The sequence below is a fragment of the Hevea brasiliensis genome, chromosome 2 (genome assembly GCF_030052815.1).
Source record: "Hevea brasiliensis isolate MT/VB/25A 57/8 chromosome 2, ASM3005281v1, whole genome shotgun sequence".
NCBI lineage: Eukaryota > Viridiplantae > Streptophyta > Magnoliopsida > Malpighiales > Euphorbiaceae > Hevea > Hevea brasiliensis.
The window spans coordinates 103689407-103705597 of NC_079494.1; the positions used below are offsets into that span (position 1 = coordinate 103689407).

Genomic DNA, 16191 nt, shown 5'->3' on the forward strand with positions numbered 1-16191 from the left:
ACTATTTCTCAATAATTTAATACCTAAAATTACATCAACTTGACCTAGATCCTTCATATCAAAATTACTAGATAAAAAAATATTTGGTTGTATTGATAACATGGATATTACTACCAAAAATTAAAATATCATCTACATACAAGCAAAGAATAACATAAGTATCACCAAATTTCTTACAGTAAACATATTTATCAAAAATATTAATATTAAAATCATCAGATAACATAATCTTAGCAAATTTTTTATGCTATTACTTAGGGGCTTGTTTCAAACCATACAAGGATTTTACAAGCTTAAACACTTTTTTCTCTTGTCTTGGTACTACAAAACCTTCTAGTTGATCCATGTAAATTTCTTTTTCTAATTCACCATTTAAAAAGGCTGTCTTCACATCCATTTGATGAATATCTAGCTTATGGATAGAAGCTAAAACAATCAAAAGCCTAATAGTAGTAATTTTAGAAATAAGTGTATAAGTGTCAAAGAAATCTATTCCTTCTTCTTGTTTAAAACCTTTAGCAACTAACCTAGCTTTAAATTTTTCTATGGAACCATTAGTCCTTAATTTTTTTTCTTAAAAACCCATTTACACCCTATTGTTTTGCAACCAGGTAGAAGATCAGATAAAACTCAAGTTTTGTTAGAAGTAAGAGAATCCATCTCACCCTTAATTACTTCTTTCCAAAATGGAGCATCAACAGAAATCACAGCATCATTATATGTTTTAGGTTCATCTTCAAGCAAGAAGGTGAAAAAATCAGTACCAAAAACTTTAGTTTTTCTACTTCTCTTACTTCTTCTAGGTTCATATGAACTCACATTATTATGATTAGAACTAGAATGACCCTCGTTAACAGGTCTAGATAACACATTTTTCATAGGAAATACATTTTTAAAGAAACATGCATCTTTGGATTCTACAATAGTATTATTAGAAATTTCAGGAATATCAGAATGTAATACTAGAAAACAATATGAATTACTATTCAAAGAATATCCAACAAAAGCACAATCAATAGTTTTAAGACCTGTTTTTCTTTTCTTAGTAATAGGAATATTAACCTTAGCTAAACACCCCCACACTTTGAAATATTTCAAAGACGGTTTTTTGTTATTCCATAATTCATATGGTGTTTTACTGGAGTTTCTATAAGAAATTCTATTTAAAATAAGACATGCAGAATACAAAGCCTCACCCCATAAATTATTAGGTAAACCAGAACTAAGCAACATAACATTAACCATATCCATTAAGGTCATATTTTTTCTTTCTACTATTCCATTATATTGAGGTGAGTATGGAGCAGTAACTTGATGGATAATATCATGCAATTCACAAAAATCATTCATTTCATTAGAAGAATACTCATCACCTCTATCAAAACGTAAAATTTTTATTTTCCTTTCTAGTTGATTTTCAACTTCTGCTTTATAAACTTTAAATTTATCAAATAATTCACTTTTAGAATTAATTAAATACACATAGCAAAATTTGGAAAAATCATCAATAAATGTAACAAAATATCTCTCACCACCATGGGTCAAAACATTATTACTATCACAAATATCACTATGAATCAATTCTAACAAGCATGTTTCCCTTTCCACAGATTTAAAAGGTTTCCTGGGTTGTTTTACTTGAACACAAATTTGACATTTATTATTTTTATTAATTTCATGTTTTGGAATTAAATCCAAACTCATCATTCTTTTCATAGTATCAAAATTTATATGTCCAAGTCTACCATGCCAAAAAGTATCACATTCAATATTAGTAATAGAAGTAAAAGAAACTGTATTAATAAAAGAAGGCATTACATTCAACTTATAAAGTCTATCAACCAAATAAAATTTACCAATAAAATTACCATGTTTATTAATAACAACTTTATTAGAACCAAGAATAAGTTTAAAACCATGCTGATCTAACAAAGATGTACTAATTAAAATTTTCCTAATAGAAGGAACATGAAAGACTCCATCTAATACATGAAAGTTTCCAGAAGACAATTCCAGTTTTATTTGGCCTTCTCCTAAGACTTTAGCCTCACTCCCATTCTCCATTCTCACAGATCTTGTGCCTGATACCTGATATGAAGCAAAATAATTTCTATCAGTGCACACATAAACATTAGCCCCAGAGTCTATCCACCACTCATTTGAAAAAATTATACTGGACTCTAGGTTAGAGACAAAGTACCTGTGAGATGGGGATTGGGAGCTATCTCCAATGGTCACTATATTAGCTTGTGGTTTTTGACTAGAAGGTGCCTTATTGTGTTGACCATGACGCTTGAAGCAATTTTTGGCAATATGATTGGTCTTTCCATAAACCCAACATTCTACACCCCTTTTCTGATTAAAATTGTTACCTTTCATTATATTGTTGTTGTTCCCATTCAAATTCTTTTTGGATGCAACCTTCTTAAAATTCTTAGATTTTGGTTTGTGAAAATTTTCAACAACATGTGCCTTGGCTTGAAATTCAATTTTTTTGTTTTGGGGTTGTGTAAGACAATGCCTATCTTCAATTCTCAAGGAGACAAGAAATTCATCAAAAGAAAAATTTTTAGGTTTCTGTTTCAAACTTCTAGCAAAATCGAACCATGAAGGTGGTAATTTTTTAATAAGAGATGTAACCAAAATAGAATCATCAATTGAAACATCTTTTATTTTCATGTAAAAAATAATGTTTTCAAAATCATGAATTTGGTCAGAAACACTTTTTCCATCAACCATTTGAAAATCAAGCCATTTTTCATTGGAACATCTTTTCAAACCCTTTTCTTCAGTGCCATATTTATAATCTAAAGCTTCCCATAATTCAAGAGCAGTTTTGGTATGACAGATAATATGATAAATATTATCAGACAAGGCACTTAAGATTTTTCCATGACGTAAAATATCTTTATCGGTTAAATCATCCTTAGCAGTAGTAAACTGACTAGTGGATGAAACAACTGCAACAGTTTTTTTAGTGGGAAAGGAAGACTCGCTATCCTTAAATCTAGTCAAAATCATAGAAAATAGTCCTAATTCAGTAAGCTAAAATTTCATTTGTTGTTGCCAACAAAGGAAATTTTATCCAATAAATTTTTCTGGTTTGCTAGACAAAGATTTCAACACATCCATTTCAACAATCAAGCATGAACGTTTTCCTCTCAAAGATTGTAAGAAAACTTAATACCAAATCAATAATCAATTAAATAAAAAACAGTAAATATGGACCACAAACAAAAAATAAAATTCAAATGATAACAATATAAAATCAAGAGAAAAAGGATTAGAGTAGCATGTGAATTTATGGATTGAAGCACACTGAATTTTGGCTCTACCATTTGAGAGGAAATGGCCCGTCTGCACCTAGTAATCAATCAACCACGTCCCTCTCATAAGATACTTTAATCCGTTGGAGCTCTTGTGTGCAGCTAAGAGTTCCCCGAACCAGTTATTCTCAATGCTCAGAATTTATTGGTCGATATACCCAAAAACATCAGACAGAAAAATTGCTTCCTTTGGTAGATTAAAAAAATTGGTGACAATAATGGGTGGTTCATGAACTGGAAAAAATATACATTTTTTAATGATAAAAAAATCTCCAGTTTTAATCCACTAATCAAAGATATTAGGCCACTAATCTTTAAAAGTAGCAAGCAAGTAACGTTAAAAATTAGTTTTCAAAAAATAGGGAACAAACTTTACTGAGTCAAAAAGATATATTTTTTAATTATTTTATATATATATATATATATTTTAAATAAAAAATCCAACAGGAAACCCTTATTGAATTATCCCACTTCTCTCACCCTAGGTAGAGGCAATATACCTCATTTTCCAATCCCATTAGTTCTAGATTCATTCACATTTACCCCAATTTCATTGACTTTGGACTGAATTTTGGGCACTGAACTAATAACAGGCTCTTTCCCCAAAAGAGTTACAGATTCTTTACCTTTTCCCAACAATGCCCTCATCATCTTCATCATTTGAGCCATCATTTCTTTAACCTCTCAATTGCTCTTATGAATCTCCAAGCCAAAATTCTCTATCTTTTGATTTTGAGACTGTACTTGTTCTTCTAGAATTTGCAATCTAGAATTAAGGTTCTCCATCACTTCTTCTTTCTCACCAGTTGAGTTAATGTGCATTGGATCCTCAGGTTCGAACTGCTCTGATACCAAATGTTGTGACTCCCACAACCCAACAAAAAATAGAGGAAAGGGGAAGAAAATAGAAGAAAGTGGAGAAGAAGAAGATGAAGACAAATCAAGGAAGAAGAAGAAGAAGAAAGAGAGGGGGGTGGGGTGGGGGAGGGGAGGAAAGGGAGGGAGAGAGAGAGAGAGAAATAGAAATAGAGAGTAGAGAGAGAAACTGAATGTATTATTGATCAATGAATCCTAATATATACAGTAGGGTAATTATCACTTGAGATTACTCAAGTTATTTCATGAAGTCACTAAATTTTATTATTATTATTATTTTACTTGAAACTTATTTAACTTCAATTTGAGTATCATTGATATCACTACAACTAGCTATTGTAGGTTTTCAAGTTAACATGGGTTATTTTTTCACTTATAATCACTCAACTTTAGTTTTTTTTTTTTTTTTTTTTTTTTAATATCATCACTTAACTTTAATTTGTTTCTTAAAACTTAGAACTCCCTCAATTTCAATTTAAATAAACTTAAATTTCCTACTGCCTATAATTAGAGGTTTACAAGTTACCATAAATAAAAATTTATTTATTTTTTCTCCTCACATATCTCTTAATTTCCATTAATTTTCTAATCAAAATTTAATAAATATAAAATATTTACATTAGCAACAATACACACACATATACACACGCACTAACTATGGACATTATGTAATATCTTAGAAATTGAAGAAATATATAATTTATTAATTTGATTATTTTAATATTTTTTCACACCTAAGCGAATAAATGATATAGCAGGTCTTAAATATTACAGCGCCGTTGATGCTTCTGTTTCAATTAGTAATGGAATTGGAAATTTAGTTTTTGGAATTAGCAGGAAAAAAATTGCACACTGCCTCTTTCATTTGCCCATAACTTAGTTTTTTAAAGGAATAAGGTTGAATTTGTTTTTTGTACTTATCGATGAGGTTCAATTTAATTTATTTTTAATTTTTAATTCAATTTAATTTATAAATTTTGATTTATGTTCAAATTAGCTCAATTAATAAAAATATTATTTTTTAATATTAAAATATAATATAAAAATAATTTATTTAATATTTTAATTATATAAATTATATAATATAAAAATAATATTTTAATATTATTTTTAAAATATTTAATTATTTTATTTAAATAATATTAAAAATGACTTTTGTTAAAATTAAAATATTATTTTTATATTGCATAATTAATTAATTAATTTGTTTATATATCAAATAATTTATTTAAATAAATTATTTAATATTTAATTATTTTTTAATATTAAAATATTATTTTTTTATATAGTATAATTAATTAAATAAAAATATTATTTTTATTATTCAATATTATTAATTGGAATAGTAATAACTTTTAATTTTAATTAATTATATGAAAATATAAAAATATTTTTTTTTATATTTTCAGTTTAATTAATAATATTGAATAATAAAAATAATATTTTTATTTTTATTAATTAATTATAGAATATAAAAATAAGACTTTAATATTTAAAAAAAACAATTAAATAATTATATATTTTTATTAATTGAATTAATTTAAATATAAATAAAAAATTATAAATTAAATTAAATCAAAAATTAAAAATAAATTAAATTAAACTCTCCAATAATTACATGAGGTAACCTCATTCCGTTTTTTAAACGTATACATTTACTGTTATAGGACAAGGCTTCAATCGTGGTCACGGAGCAATAACCAGAGCTGTAAGGAGCTGTAAGGAGCCGTAAGGATAAGGAGCAGTAAGGTGATGATTATAGATGTGGATTCCCAGCTAGCATTGAGCAATTATAATCAATTAACAATAGATTTCTGTCTTGACTTGTTGCTCTAATTAACGTGAAGCAATATGACTTTGGAAAATTTTCATTGCACTTTTCATCCAATTCTTGAAATATAAGAAAAATCAGAACCTGCCGGCAAGTAACAATAGATTATAGATCCATGTGTCAATATAATCAAGCTTATAAATCTCTTTCTGAGTTATCAAAATAAAAAAAAAATTATTTAATTTATTTAATTTTTATAAAATGAGATTCGAAATTTCAGAATATTCAGATTATTGAATTACCACTGCGCAATAGAATATAAACCTCTCTCCCTTTCACCATCATATCCCCTTTGACTTTTTGCCATATATCTAGCTGTCTGCGGAATAAATTCTCCAACCTCATTCCACGAATATCAAAATATATACAGCTAGTGAAACCCGTCTTATTAAAAAAAATCAAAGCCACCATGAAACCTTGCTCGAAGTCCCTGAGCATTATCATCTTTCTACACCTCTGTTTCTCCTTCTATCTCAAGGACTCCCTTTGTGCAGATAACATTCCTTATGTTCCCATAGAAAATACTGCACTAGATTGTGGTTCCTATGGTTTGAAAACTTTTTCCTTCGATGGTCGGAACTGGACTGGCGATGTCAGATCAAAGTTTGTGGCTTTCAACCGGTACACAAAATCTACAGTATCGACGGCCTCTTCCATGGACCCTGGAGTCCCCCAAGTTCCTTATAAGACAGCTAGGCTATTCTACTCTGAATTCACCTACATCTTCAATGTTACACCCGGCCCAAAATTTGTCCGTCTTCACTTCTATCCACATTCTTATTCTGGTCTGGATGCCTCCAAAGCGTTTCTCTCAGTTACTTGTGGTCACTACACTCTCCTTAGCAACTTCAGTGCTTCTCTAGGTGCCAATTACAATAACGTACATACTTTTGTCAAGGAATTCATAATTCATGTGCAAAACGATTCACTTCATCTGACGTTTAGCCCTTCTTCGAATGCTCCTGATGCGTTTGCGTTTGTCAACGGAATTGAAGTTGTTTCGATGCCATTGCATCTCTACATACGAGGCGAGGATGCACCTCTTCCTTTTGTTGGGTATCCGGCTGTGGTAATCAGACTGGACAGTACATCTGCACTTGAGACAGTTTACAGAATCAATGTGGGAGGGGGCGATGATGTTTCTCCCAAATCAGATACGGGGATGTTTCGCACTTGGAAACCGGATGCTCAATACATATTTGGAGCTGCTTTTGGGCAATTGGCATATGATTTTGATCTTAATGTTAGCTACACACCAACAGTACCAGCATACACCGCACCTGTTGACGTATATCGCACCGGCCGTTTTATGGGAACTAATGCTGCGATCAACTTAAACTATAATTTAAGTTGGCTTTTTCCTGTTGAAACTGGTTTTATCTATCTTGTCAGGCTTCATTTCTGTGAGCTTGATCGGAATATAACAAAGATAAACCAGAGAGTATTTTCTATATATATCAATAATCAAACAGCCCAGGATCAAGCTGATGTCATTGCGTGGAGCGGTGGGCAAGGTATTCCAGTGTACGAGGACTACATCGCAATGTTTCCACAAGAGAGAGAAAGGATTCGGGATCTTTGGGTCGAGCTGCACCCCAACACCAAAACGAAGCCTCAATACTACGACGCGATTTTAAATGGGGTGGAGATATTCAAATTAAGCAATTCTGGTGGAGATCTCGCGGGACTCAATCCACCACAACAGCGGGGATTGCTAGTTAATCCCTCCTCTAGATCATCCGGAAGTTCAAAGAAAAGACTACTTAACATTTTTGGCTGCTCGGTCAGCGGAGTGGTCTTGGCATTTCTTATCCGGTGCGTGCTTGCTTTCTGGATCAGAGCAGCAAGCGAGAGAAAAAAGAAAAGGAAGACAAGCCATGCCCAATCAAACTGTCGCTATTTCCCTTTGAGGGAGATAAAAGCAGCAACTAATAACTTTGATGAGGCACAGGTTATTCTTACTGGTGGGAAATTCTGATTGACTCCATGAGTGGAATTCTCAAGAGATCATAATGCCAGTTGGGAAGTACAAATAAATAAATAAAGAAGCTCCATAACGACTCTCATCACCATTTGAAACAAGAGAAGTTTTGGCATCCAATAGTTTCCAAAATGTAATTCTACCATGTATGCTGATCTATGTTCTTTGTAATACATTTATTTTTTTCCTTTTTAATTGGCTGACAAAAGAATAAAGAAATAAAAAAGTTTAGACAAAAAATTCTTTCGTTGGTTAAATTAAATTTCCCTTTCTATAATTTATACAATCAAAGTTTTTATTAAATTGAGAGTTCAAATTTCAACTGTCCCTTCTAACAAAAGATCTATAAATCTCATTAATAAAAAAAATTAGTAATATATCCTAGCCTTGAACTTAAAAGTTTTCTCTCACTTAACTTAAAAGTCTTCTTTATAACACTCTCACTGTAATTATTTCATACATTATATTGTTTACCGTTACATTCTCTCACTTAACTTTTTAAAATAAAGAGAAATTTATAATTTATATGATCACCTCACAATACATGGAAACGATTACTTCACATTTCTTTTTCTAAAATGACCTCTCCGATTCCTTGTTAAATTTCAGGCAAGATCACACGCAAGGGGAGGAAACAATATTGAAATGTCCTAGAAGACTACATAAGTGGACAGATTACAATCAAGGACATGTGGATATACCTGCTCCTACCAACTAATTTTAAGGAGTAATATAAGCTAAGATGTCTTAGTTTGACTAAAGCTGTAGCTTACATATTAATTAAGCACTTGCCCTTTAACATATGCTATTAGAACAAAATATAACCATAGAAAAATTACCCAACCAAAGTTTTCAACTTGCAAAGTAAAGTTGTATGCCTGGTTAGTTTTGAGAGCTTAGAACACGTAAAGAAAGAGAAAGGAGAACCATCCTTCTGTTTATTTCATAAATATTTTATTTTTATAAATTATCATTATGTTGATAAAATAATTATAACGTCACTTTCATCAAAATAAAATAAAAATAAAGAAAAATTATTTTTTATAATAATATATTTTTATGCCTTTCGTTTATGTTTTTAAACTCTTTATGCTCTTTTCTAAATAGTAATGCATTGCCTTTATATTTTCTAAAGTTATTGCATAATTTTTTTTAATAAAAGTTGATAATAAATTTAAAATAATGATATAAACATAATTAATTTCTATTTTTATTATTCTAAAAAACATTAGATTAAAAAAAAAAAGTAGATTTTAACAACGATAATTAAGTTTTAATCTTAAATTAATTGAGACTAGCTATATGTATATTTTTTCGCCATTTAACTATGTTCTCTATTTGAGGCTAATTTTATATTAATATTTAAAAATTATAAATGTTTTGATATTATTTCACTTCATATTATTTATGTTTCCTCCTTTCTCTTTTTACTATTCACCACTAATTTATCACATTTTCATGCTGCACTCATTATCACATTTTCATATGTGCAACGTATATTTTTTTAACGGATGTGATTATTTCTAATATTATTTATTATAATAATATTAAAAATTCATTTTAACATATGCATTTCTATCATATTCATTTTGTGTATGTGTTGTGCTTTAAATAAGCAACATTCACTTTTATTAACATAATTGATCTAGGGATGGTATCAGTTAGGTTATTCACAAAATCAAGGATATCCAAACTTGAGCTCAATTACATAATACTTGAATCCATCCAAATCCATTAGAATTTAACTGCTTTTTTTTTTTTACTAAAAATTTATGCATAGAGGATATGCAGGTCAGATACCTACACTCGAGTTCAAAATATTAAAAAATTATAGAAAAAATCTAAATTTAAAATAATTAAATAAAAATAATCATGTTATAAGAATCTTCATAAATTATATCAAACGAAATGTCAAATAATAACAAATTAAAAATTTAACTAAAAATTTTGAATAAAATAAAATTTTAAAATATAAATTTAAAGAAATTTACCTAAATAGATTAGGGTACTGCAACCATCCGCTACTTGTTATCCCATTAACTAAACTGATTTGGTCGGGGTGTGCAAACGGTCGGTTCGGTTCCGAACCGAACCGAACCGATAAAACCAAAAATTAAAAATAAAAAATTTTAAAAACCGAACCGAACCGATTGATAAGAGAAAATCGAACCGAATCGAATCGATAAATTTCGGTTCGGTTCAATTTTAAACCGATCAAATCGAAATTTATAAAATTTCATATTTTTAACATTAAATCTAAATAATAAAAACATAAAAACAAAAAAAAAATTAGATATCAAAACTAAAAAATCTTTAGGTTCGGTTCGGTTTTCTTTGATTTTGGTTCGGTTCGATTCGGTTCGATTCAATTTGATTCGATTTTTTTTATTTCCTATATATATTAATAATTTCGGTTCGGTTCGGTTTTTTTGATTTTTTTATGAAAATAACTGAACCAAACCGATTAATCGAAATTATCAAAATTATAAACCGAACCGAACCGATTAAATTTTAAAACCGAACCGATTGAATCGAATTAATCGATTCGGTTCGATTTTTCAATTTAAACCGAAAACTGCACACCCCTAGTAGTGGATATCTGGGGTGTGGAACTCGAATGCTACCCAAACTTGTGATGGGTATATTTAAAATTTCAAAGTTGAATACAACTAAACTCAATTAAAATGTACTCAAACACATATTATTAGGATTTAGATTGATGTACTTATTAAAAACTTGCCCGGTTATCATCACTAAATTGGTGTGAACACAAATATATAGAAAAGTTTAAATTCAAATAAGAAATAATTACTAAATTTTCAAATGATATATCCTATATGTTGTTGACAATTTATTAAGTTCGACCACAGATTATATTATATATGAATCTAGTATTTTGAATTATCATGAACATTTGAAAAGTTTTTAGACTTAATTTGACTTTGAGTTTCAAAATTAAAAAAGCGTTTTAAAAAAATATATAATTTTAGACAGTATTAAAAATTTAATTTAAAAAATTATTTTATTATTTTAATATTATAAAAATATTAAATCTAATTTTTAATATTTTTAATTAAAATATTCAAACAAAAAATATTTTTAATAACAGGCATACAACAATGCTAAACAGCGTGAACTTTGATCAGAGTCCAATAAACTAAGATTGGGTCTCATTCATTCTTACATCAACAATAGGCCCATTTGCGGTTCTTTATTTTTTGGTTCTTTGGCCATTAGGCTTCTGCGATGAATTCGTTCCGTTGGAAATATCAGTGCCTCGCATGCCAGCCAACAGCATGGGACTTCTGGAACGCAACCTGAAGACATTGACACTAAATTAAGCAGCTGATGTATCTTTGGCAACTGTTGTTGCAGTGGGTGGAAGAGTTGTTTTTGCTTGTGGTGTTGCTCTGATTTCAGGCTCAGGATCTTCTAATGCTGAAAGGAAAACAATGGAAGCCCCTGGAAGGAATTATCGCATTTTCAGGGATGACTTTGAGGATGATACTGCAAGCTATTTTCACAAACTATGCGGCTAAAAGATATAGCAGGTCTTAAATTACAGTGTTGTTGATGTTTCTGTTTTAATTAGTAATGGAAATCGAAATTTAATTTTCAGTGCCACTGAACTCTCCAGTTGACATGAAGCATTATAACTTGTTGCTCCAATTAACATGTAGGAATATGACATTGGAAAATTTTCACAAAAAGATTCTTTTTGGGTAAGCCTTGACATGTTGCTCCAATTAACATGAAGCAATATGACATTGGAAAATTTTCATCACACGCTCTTCTTTCAAATCTTGAAATATAAGACAAACCAGAGGCTGCCGACGAGAATATTCTTCTGCCTTTTCCATCCTCTATCACAATATTATTTTCAGTGATATTTTCCTTTTGTTGAAAGAAAATTAGTTTCACATTGACAAATTTCATAAGTCAATACCGAGTGAGCGTTGCCTTATGTTGTGGACAACTATAAGCCACAATCATTAATAAAATTTATATATACAAAATAAATTAAGAGACAAATATTAATCATGGAAGGGGTAAATTAGACTATATGATTTTTATTAATTAATTTTATTATGGCCTTTGTAAATGTAGTTGTGGAATAATTAATACAATAAATACAATTTAATCATAAAATTTAGATAATTTTCAACGTTAATAAAATAAGAAAAATGTTAAATGATCCAATTATACATGTCTTAACTCTATTTTAATTTTTTTAAATTTAGATTTAAATTTAACTGTTTAGATTTTGGATTTTGAAATTAAGATTTAAAATTTAAAGTTTAGAATTTAAAGTTTATGATTTAAAGTTCAGAATTTTAAAATTTAAAACTTAGAGTTTAGAGTTTAAAATTTAGAATCCTAAGATTTAGGATTTAAAATTTTTGAATTTTAGATTTTAAATTTTTAGGGTTAAATTATATATATATATATATATATATATATATATATATATATATATATATATATATATATATATGGGCGGAACAGATATAATTGTCATGTAACATTATCCATAAAAAAGAAAAACTAAAAATTCAGAGTTTTTAATTTTAAATATTCTTTCTAAATCCATATCACCCCAAACTTTTTGTTTTTGAAAAATCATTGGATGAACAAGAGGATTAAAAAATAATATTTTTTTAGAAATAAAAAATCAATTTTTCCTTATATACGTAGAGGGTGCATGTACATCAACTGCATTCAATAATATTTTTTCCTCTCTTAACTGTTGATTTTATATCACAACTAATTGAAAAAATTAAAAATAAAGTTTTATTAGAACTAAATCAAATTAAATTATAAAAAAATCAAATTGAATCAAATTAAAAAAAAAAAAGTTTCTTTTCAATTTAGAAAATTAGTTCTTTCAAAACTCTAAGTTTCTGTTCTCTGCTATCCACAGCCTCACAAGAACAAGCTTCAATTCAAATTAATTTCAAACAAAAGTTAACAAAAAAATTTTCATTAACATAAAGTTCAAAGAATTGAAAGAAGCAAAAAAAATTAAAAATAATAATTTTATAAAAACATATAATTGAACGTTGAATTAACAATTTCAATTCGATTCCTTGAGCAGAATCAAACCAAACAAATATCATATTCAACGATTCAATCATCCAACTTACACAATGAGGCAAAAAGCAGGGGATGAAGAGTTGATTATGGAGGTGATTATAGCTCCATATGTCGGTCAAACTTATACATCTCTCTTTGAGTTGTAACTCCGTTATCAACAAGCTAAAATTTACCCATTTTATATAAAATTTTTTTTTAGATGCATTTTCAAGGAGGTATCTCAGGCCTTTACACATTTTGTTCAGCCCAGACTAATCTCCCTGTGCCAGCTTGTGGGTGCCTCAAAGGGCAAGATGATTAACCCCAGGTTTTTAAGCGCTCCATACACAACGCTGGATGGAAACTGGGACGTTACTTGAGGGAGGACGAGCCCCAACCGCTCGACCACACCCCTGGGGTTATTTTATATAAAAATTTCAAACTACGACGCCGATGCCTACCGTGTGGGGCATTATTTGACTGGGTCTGTACGTGGGTGGAATCACCATTTTATGCAACAGCTGCCAAATTCCACTAGGATTAGTTATTGAAATGTACAACTCAAATTTATTTAATTTTTATACTAATTTTTACAAAATGAGATTCTAAATTTCAGAATATTCAGATTATTGAATTACTAGTTTAATAATGTTTAAACTATTTATTGTAGTGTAACAATATAGCTTTAATTATGAATTAAAAAGTTTTAAAATAAAATTAAAAAAAATATTATAATTATAGAGATTTTAGTTCTAAATACCCTTTATTTAATGGAGTAAAATGAAGTGAATAATAATTGATAGGTATACAACAGGAGTGGGATGTAGCCCTCCCCTTTCTCGCGGTAAAATCCTCTTTGGCTTTTTGCTTGTAAATTCTTATACCTCAATCAACGACTTTGAATATCAAAATAAACACAACTAGTGAAATCCGTCTTATTAGAAGAAAATAAAAAGTAATAACCGCCATGAAACCTTGCCCTAAGTCCCTGCACATTATCATCTTTCTGCTCCTCTGTTTCTCCTTCTTCTATCTCAAGGACTCCCTTTGTGCAGATAACATTTCTTATGTTCCCATAGAAAATATTGCACTAGATTGTGGTTCCTATGCTTTGCAAACTTTGTCCTTCGATGGCCGGAACAGGACTGGCGATGTCAGATCAAAGTTTGTGGCTTTCAATCGGCATACAAACTCTACAGTATCGACGGCCTCTTCCATGGACCCTGGAGTCTCTCAAGTTCCTTACAAGACCGCTCGGCTATTTTACTCTGAATTCACCTACATCTTCAATGTCACACCCGGCCCAAAATTTGTCCGTCTTTACTTCTATCCATATTTTTATTCTGGTCTGGATGCCTCGAAAGCGATTCTCTCAGTTACTTGTGGTCACCATACTCTGCTTTCCAACTTCAGTGCTTCTCTAGCTGCCAATTACAATAACGTATATACTTTTTTCAAGGAATTCATAATTCATGCGAAAAACCATTCACTCCATCTGACGTTTAGCCCTTCTTCGAATGCTTCTGATGCGTTTGAGTTTGTCAATGGAATTGAAGTTGTTTCGATGCCATTGCATCTCTACGTACGAGGCGAGGATGCTCCTCTCCCTTTTGTTGCCTATTCTGCACCAATCAGACTGCACAATACATCTGCACTTGGGACAGTTTACAGAATCAATGTGGGAGGAGATACTGTTTCTCCCTAATAAGATACGGGGATGTTTCGCACTTGGACAAGGGACGATCAATACGTATTTGGAGCTGCTTTTGGGCAACTGGCATATGATTTTGATCTTAATGTTAGCTACACACCAACAGTATCCGCATACACTGCACCTGTTGTCGTTTATCGCCCCTGCCGTTTTATGGGAACTAATGCTGCAATCAACTTAAATTATAACTTAAATTGGTTTTTTCCTGTTGAAATTGGTATTATCTATCTTGTCAGGCTCCATTCCTGTGAGCTTGATCGGAATATAACAAAGATAAACCAGAGAGTATTTTCTATATACATCAACAATCAAACAGCCCAGGATCAAGCTGATGTCATTGCATGGAGCGGTGGACAAGGTATTCCCGTGTACAAGGACTACATCGCAAAGTTTCCACAGGAGAGAGAAAGGATTCAGGATCTTTGGGGGGAGCTGCACCCCAACACCAAAACGAAGCCTCAATACTATGACGCGATTTTAAATGGGGTGGAGATATTCAAATTAAGCAATTCTGGTGGAGAACTCGCCGTAGTCTATCCACCCCAAGGGCAGGGATCGCTAGTTAATCCCTCCTTTAGAACATCCGGAAGTTCAAAGAAAAGACTACTTACCATCATTGGCTGCTCGGTCAGCGGAGTGGTCTTGGTATTCCTTATCCTAATATCCTGTGCGTGCTTGCTTTCTGGATTAAAGCAGCAAGGGAGGGAAAAAATAAAAGCAAGAAAAGCCATGCCCAGTCACTCTGTCCCTATTTCAATTTGAGGGAGATCAAAGCAGCAACTAATAACTTTAGTGAGGCAAAGTTATTGGTACTGGTGGGAAATTCTGATGTGACTCCATGAGTGGAATTCTCAGAGATCTGAATGCCAGTTGGGAGGTGAAAAATAAATAAATAAAGAAGCTCGATAATGAGTCTCGTCGCTACTTGAAAACAAGAGAAGTTTTGGCACCATGTAAGCTGATTTTACATATGTTCTTTGTAATACATTTGATCTTTTTCCTTTTCAATTGGTTGACAAAAGAACAGAGAAATACAAAAATTGGATAAAACAATTTCTTTCATTACATTTAATTAAATTGACCTTTTATAATTTATGTTAGCAACTCACAATATATGGGAATGATTACTTCGCCTTTCTTTTTTTTTCTTTTTCTAAAATAACCTCCCAGCTTGCTCTCAATGAAATTTCAGAGAAGATCACACATATTACAATCATGGTGAATGCTTGCTCCTATCAACTAATTTTAAGGAGTAACATAAGCTAAGATATCTTAATTTAGCTAAAGTTCTAACTTAATTAATTATTTTGCCTGTATATTGCATAACTTATTTATTTTTTATTTTAATAATTTAATTTAATATTTATTTTTAAAATTTTATATTTAAAATTAT

The 16191-nt window shown here is 30.4% G+C and overlaps 2 protein-coding genes across 2 annotated transcripts; both read left to right on the plus strand.

The window, feature by feature from the left end:
- The first annotated feature begins 6442 nt into the window (after positions 1-6442).
- LOC131177954 (receptor-like protein kinase FERONIA) lies at positions 6443-11553 on the plus strand. Its single transcript, XM_058143138.1, has 2 exons — positions 6443-7997; positions 11390-11553. The coding sequence occupies exons 1-2, from the start codon at positions 6443-6445 to the stop codon at positions 11551-11553; spliced, it is 1719 nt and encodes a 572-aa protein (XP_057999121.1).
- A 2501-nt stretch (positions 11554-14054) lies between these two features.
- LOC110664648 (receptor-like protein kinase FERONIA) lies at positions 14055-15662 on the plus strand. Its single transcript, XM_058143139.1, is given in 1 exon segment — positions 14055-15662. A coding segment is annotated over 1 exon segment (1506 nt). The 3' UTR covers positions 15561-15662.
- Positions 15663-16191: the final 529 nt, after the last annotated feature.

Excerpts from the sequence above, each read along its gene's own strand:
- LOC131177954 (XM_058143138.1), top strand. The coding sequence starts at position 6,443 with ATGAAACCTTGCTCGAAGTCCCTGAGCATTATCATCTTTCTACACCTC. Across the intron at positions 7,998-11,389 it reads GGCACAGGTTATTCTTACTG|TGGGTGGAAGAGTTGTTTTT; the intron begins GTGGGAAATTCT and ends CTGTTGTTGCAG.